Source organism: Arvicanthis niloticus, unplaced genomic scaffold, assembly GCF_011762505.2.
Source record: "Arvicanthis niloticus isolate mArvNil1 unplaced genomic scaffold, mArvNil1.pat.X pat_scaffold_1069_arrow_ctg1, whole genome shotgun sequence".
Taxonomy (NCBI): Eukaryota; Metazoa; Chordata; class Mammalia; order Rodentia; family Muridae; genus Arvicanthis; species Arvicanthis niloticus.
This window is the reverse complement of record NW_023045079.1, coordinates 41521-47794: the sequence shown is the minus strand read 5'-3', so window position 1 is coordinate 47794 and position 6274 is coordinate 41521. Positions and strand designations below refer to the sequence as shown.

General features: G+C 44.8%; 1 protein-coding gene and 1 pseudogene across 1 annotated transcript; one reads left to right on the top strand and one right to left on the bottom strand.

The window, feature by feature from the left end:
• Positions 1 to 3: 3 nt before the first annotated feature.
• On the top strand, positions 4 to 844 carry LOC117701434 (olfactory receptor 52I2-like; the record flags this gene model as incomplete). Its single annotated transcript, XM_076706248.1, is given in 2 exon segments — positions 4 to 169; positions 172 to 844. Coding segments are annotated over 2 exon segments (735 nt in total), but the record flags the coding sequence as incomplete, so codon positions are not given.
• A 1079-nt stretch (positions 845 to 1923) lies between these two features.
• LOC117701432 (E3 ubiquitin-protein ligase TRIM68-like) lies at positions 1924 to 5963 on the bottom strand (annotated as a pseudogene).
• Positions 5964 to 6274: the final 311 nt, after the last annotated feature.

Genomic DNA, 6274 nt, shown 5'->3' with positions numbered 1-6274 from the left:
GTTGTTATGGCTTCTTCTGTGGTACCTAAGATGGTGAGCATCTTCAGTTCAGGAGACAGCTCCATTGGCTTTAATGCCTGTTTTACTCAGATGTACTTTGTCCATGCGGCCACTGCTGTGGAGACAGGACTGCTACTGGCCATGGCCTTTGATCGCTATGTGGCCATCTGCAGCCCCTACACTATAGGAGAATTCTCACAGCTAGACTGATGCTAGGATTGTGTGTGACTATTGTCCTCAGAGCTGTCATTTCCATGACTCCTCTGAGTTGGATGTTGAGTCATTTGCCATTCTGTGGCTCGAAGGTAGTTTTCCATTCTTACTGTGAACACATGGCTGTAGCCAAGTTAGTATGTGCAGACCCCATGCCCAGCAGTCTGTATAGCTTGGTTTGTTCTTCTATTATTGTGGGCTGTGACATGGCCTTCATTGCTGTCTCCTATATTTTGATTCTTAGGGCAGTATTTAATCTGTCCTCGAAGAATGCTCAGTTGAAAGCATTAAGCACATGCGGCTCTCATGTGGGAGTTATGTGTCTTTTCTATCTTCCTGGGATCTCATCCATATATATAGCCTGGTTATGGCAGGATGCAGTTCCCCTGCACATCCAAGTGCTGTTAGCTGACTTGTACCTGGTCGTCCCACCTACTTTGAATCCCATCATTTATGGCATTAGGACCAAGCAAATCCAGGAGCAAATATGGGTGCTGCTGACTTGTTTCTTTAGACATGGTTCATGAACATAAAACTCTTCATACGTTTAGTTTCCTAGACCAGCGCACAGACGTATGGGACGAGACTGTTTCACTTGTTTGTGGAGAGTTCAGGATGAAGCTGTGAAGACTGCTTGCAAAAAAAACCTTCAATTTTTAGTGAGAATGTTATGAATGAGATGATTCTGATATTCTGATATGCTTAATAATTTCATTTAACTTGTATGTGCAGTAGGATAGAGACTTGGGAACATGGAGGCAGCACACCATTGGTCCTTTCCATGGGCAGAGCCAACAATTCTCCCACATCACAATTTTGTCACCTATGGGCTATTTTTGTGCAATTTCCCCCGGCATAACCACCACTCTAAAGATACAGTTCAATATATAATCTTAATTTCCTTTCATTATTGTATGACTTATAAATTTTTTTTTTTAGTATGATTCTCTTCGCACATTCTGCTCTCCTGCATCTTCAAGGAGAATTTTATGCAGTTACAAGAACCATGTAAATTCTCCTAGTACCATCAGAAGATCCCAATTTAACCCTAACTAGCTGCTGGCTGGCTGGCTGCCTCCCTCCCTTCCTTCCTCCCTCCCTCCCTCCCTCCCTCCCTTCCTGGTGACTCTACTTCTTCTTTGTTATCTTAGTTTCTGTTTTGAGTTCACAGTCTTCACTCTAACTCAGGGACAAATACATGCAATCAGATATACAATCTACCTCTGGGGCCCAGGGTCAGTATGCCCTCGTGAAGTGTGGCATGGGTACCTTTAGGTTTAAAGGGCCCTGGACTGCTGGGGGAGCACCCTAAGGAACAAAGGGGCTGCTATGCAGGTTTTGTCTGCTACTGGCAAAGCATTATGGTTGCCACAACAATAATCCATTATTTTCCCTCCCCTCTCTACAGAGAACAAAAGTATTGGATGGAATTTTGGTCTTTACAATAAACCCATGAGATAGGAGAATGTTATTTTAAGCCAGATTAGAGGCATCTTTCCAAAGAGGACATTCAAATTCTCTCAAACATGTTTCAGATCTAAATCTAATGAATGACTTGTGATCTGTGAATTGAGTTTGTCAACTTTGTTTCATTTTAATGTGAAAATTATTTTACAATCTTGAAAAATCTTACTTCCCAAAGTTCTGTAGGAAACAAAGCTGTTTCAATTTCTTTATACATACAGTAAAAATAAAAACTAAGGCCCCTAAGGTTTCTGATCCTGCCCCTTAGAGAAACGACAGGCCCAGGTTGCAGACCCACCCTCATGCTCAGGAAGGAGATACGGGGAGTATCCTAGGTGAGTTCTGCATCCTGTGCTGGAAAAGCACAGACTGTGTTTCTCTAGCCTGGAGGTTAGGGTTTGTTTGGTAGCAGCAAGCCTCACAGTCAGTACCCTCTACCTGGTTTCACCATGACAATCAGCTCTGGACATGTATATTATTACTTCATCCCATTGGAAAACCTTATTTAAAAGCTTTTCTGGAGTCTGCATTTATTTAATCACCGGCATCCACTTAATTATGGAAGCAGGGAGGAGGGCTGTGATCTCCAGAATGGACAAAGTCTATCATCCCTGTCATGTTTCCATCATGGATCACATGTTTATCTGACTGGGACTGTTTTTCTGTGAGAAGCACTGACAGTTTGTTTTAATAGCAAGATACCATGAGGTCAGATAGAGGGGCCCTTGGGTTCAGGGATATGCTTATCAGTGGAAGCATCCTCCAACAGCGATGTGTACCAGGCCAAATTCCAACATTAGGTTAGGAAGGCTCTCCTAGCTCTCCCCATCCAGGGTGCAAATGGTGAGTGGTGTGGTATTGTTAGTGCCAATGCTGTAGCAAGGACTGAAATAGGGCAGGAGACAGCCTGGGAAGGGATAGTGGGGGAAAGTGAAATGTGGGAGCCACCATCAGTCACATTGTAGAAGGTGATGTCATGGGCCTCATAGCCTAGGAAGATTCCTACCCGGTGTGGAGGAACCGACAAGGGCAGGGGCAGATATTCATGTGTGCCTGCTCGGTACTCTGTTCCTTTTCTCAGCCTTATCACCTAGAAGCCACATCGAGGGGATAAGTAGACTACCTCCTTCTGGTCTACATTTTCCAAACATACTTCCCATTCAGATCTGTTTCTAACCTCTACCTCCCAGTAGTGCCGGCCGGAGGAGATGCATTGGCTGCCCAAGACAATGTTTTAACGGTAAAATCCCTCAGGATTGTCAGGCAGGTTCTGCTGGGTGAGTCCATACTGCACACTTTTTCCGTCCTTGGAAATGACAAGGTGGGAGTAAGCTGTGTCTGGATCTAGGCGAACATCCACTAGGGGAAAAGATCTTAGTGGTAACACTGATGCCAAGCATGATACAGACATGTTCTCAGCAATAGGTGGGGTGGGGCTAGATGAAGCACCCAGACTACATTGAGCCATTTTACCTCTGTGGGTGGAGTCCCTCCCACTGCCCATCACAGTCCCCAAGTCTCTAATACCTGCAAATGTCTTCTGGGTCTCTCTTAGCCCTAGCACACAGCAATCTGTCTTCAGCTCCAAGGAGATTGGTTCTAGCTGCTGCAGGCTCCAAGACTTGCTTCTGCAGAAGAAGAGTGTGTTTTGGGTCCACGACTCTTAGCTCTGCTCCTGGAGTCCCTTTCCTTTAGTCTGGCGAGGAGGGGCTTGGCCAGAGTCAGTCACTTAGATCCCCCTGTCCAGCAAAGCAAAGGTGGCATAGCTAGCTTGTTTAGCTTCAAATTCTTTGTGACAGGGAGGTAAGAATAGTCAGAGCTTCCTCTTGAGAATGCTAAATATTGGGACAGAGGAAGAGAAGTGACGCAGAGGAGAAAAGGGTCTGAGCTGGAAGCCTCATGTGCCAAACTTTTGGACCATTTACATGAAATAACATACTTCAGCTTTACTGAAAATTCTTATTGGAAATGTTTGAAATGAATTGAATTAAATGCAAAAAATGAGAGGTCAGAAAATCTTCTTTAGCCAATATAACATAAGATGGTGAGTGAGCATCTGCCTTCTGTAGGTACTCAGTCTACATTCCTTCTCTGTCCTTGGCGCTGGCCAGGCCTCTCTATCTCCTATAGGGCTTCACAGAGGCTCTGAGGATGGGAACATACCTGTTTAAGGCTTCCTGAATACTCTAGGAGAAATAAAATGCAGCTCATGAGTGTGCAGTGCCTTAGAGACACTAGACAGATGTAAACTCTGAAAGGGGCTTTCTCAAAGGGATACACAGACTTTAGAGCTGGGGAGAAGCTTTGGGAGGACAGCAGAGCAGACCTAGCTACATTGAACACCTTAAGACTCCATCTCACTATGGGCAGGATAGAAGGGACTGGAATGCTGTCAAGCTATCAGAGTAAGTACCTGGTGTCCTCCTACCTCTGGCTGGGCAGATGATCTGGCCTATGAGACTATTTAGGGTCAGGTCTTCTACCCAATCAGAAAGAGAACAGCAGGTGTCAGCTGGAGGCAGACAAAGTCCTCAGCTGGTGGACAGTATGATGATAGGGCCCTTGAAGAACTAGTTAATACTTTCCCCTGGAGTTCCTGTCTATCTCCAGTTCTCACTCAGGGGTCCCACGAAAGGCTGTTACTCACCTGCAGCATCCAGTGCACAGGTCTCTGGGATCTCTCTTCTAGCTCCACAATCATCCTCCACAGGACCTGACTCTGCTGCATGAGCTCAAACTGCATGCCTCAGCTCCAGTTTGTTTGCTGTCTCTCCCTTCTCCTGCTCGAGGCTAGCCTGAACTGCAGCTGCCTGCTGACACGGCAACTCCTTTTTCTTTAATAATTGCTGATATTTTTCAAACTCCCATAGGATGCTCTGCTTTTGTGTTTCCATCTATGTCTGGAGTTGAGATTGGAATTAGCATTGGTCTTTTTAGGGTAAGGGCCATGTGGAATGGAGGACACTGACATGTGCAAACAACACACACTGTGGAAATGCTTTGCTATAACCATGTACTGGGCTATGGAGGCAAAGACAAGGATCTAATTTGTCTATGTTCCTGACTTCCCACAGCCCTAGGGCATTGTTTTTGGTCCTTTCGTGGGTAGCCTTTTTACTTACAAATAATGAGTGGGACCAGAGTATTTCAGACTTGGAATTCTTCTGGATTTTAGATTAAATGAATACAGAGATACTCTAGCAATGAGGTCCAACTCTGAACATAAAATTCATCTATGATTCACATGAATCTTGAATATACAACCAGAGAGTAATTTTATAAAATAATTTTAGTGTGCTTGCATTCTGAGTATAACCTATCACTCAGTGAAACGTCCTTCTGCTTTGGTAGCATGTTGGTTCTAAGACGCTTTCGGATTCGGGAACACTTTGCAGTTCTTATTTCTGGATGAGTGACCTTTAATCTGCACTACTCTGATCAACCGCAATAGGATCTAGGGTATCTCTTTCTCTTTTCTTGAGACAGGGCTCCAGTATATAGCCCTCCCGGACTGTTATTCACTATGTAGACCAGGCTGGACTTGAAACTGTAGCAGTTCTCTTTCTTTGCCTCCAAAGGCTTATTTCTAGGCATGCACCCATGATATTATCTTGATATGATGGGGACTAGCTCCCATTTTTTAAAAAAAAACAGTCAGATGGTTACACTGATGGTTGCTAACTACACTGCTGAATAGTTTTTCTTCTTGGTGTGCGTGTGTGTGTGTGTGTGTGTGTGTGTGTGTGTGTGTGTGCTTATTGTACTGTTTTAGATCACACTGACCAAAAGTTCCAAGAGTTTTATGTCCATTGGTTTCAAATATATTTCTGAGGGGGTTTCCTAGTATTTTGGTTAATTTAGGTAACCAAAGTCTTAGTAGCTATGAAAAGTGAAACAGAAACTGTTTGACCACCACTCTACAAGCAATACTCCTATGAGCTCATGTGTGAGAAAAACCATTCCTTCCTCATACGTGAAGATACGAGATTGGAGGCTACTGCTACCTCAAAACCTGTAAGCTCGACCTGAGAAGTTATGTGGCCTTAGGTAAAAGGGAAGCTGAAGGCCCTCATCCTGTCTCACAGATATGAGGAAGCCTCCATTGTCAGCTCTAGAAGAGAGGGATGACATGAGCCCCCTTCTCAAGTGCAACCTGCCTTCCAGATGGCAGCTTGTTCCTTCTCACTGACTTCCAGCTTCCAGGCTTCTTCCTGTCCTTTCCTCAGATGTTCCAGAGCCCGCTGGAGTTTCCACTGTAAGAGACGGAAAGATCACGAGTTTGCCCCATCAGGAGGCCACTGTAGGCACTCTAGGCTGACAGAGGCTTCCCAGTGTTCCTCAGGCAGCAGGCTGGAATAAATGATAAAAGAAAAAGGATTGCCACAGAAGGCACAGACTCTGCTCATGTGACATGCAGGGAGGCTTTCTAGGTTGAGTCACCTTAACTCCCATAGTCCCCAAGCGTCTGTAAAGATCTATAGCCAGACTTTCTGGGAACAGAAGACTTTGGACTTTCCTAGCCAGGACTATTTCTCCTCTCATTAATCCTGTTCCCATTATTTCCCAGAACCTTGCTGTTGACAGTGTGGTCCAAAGC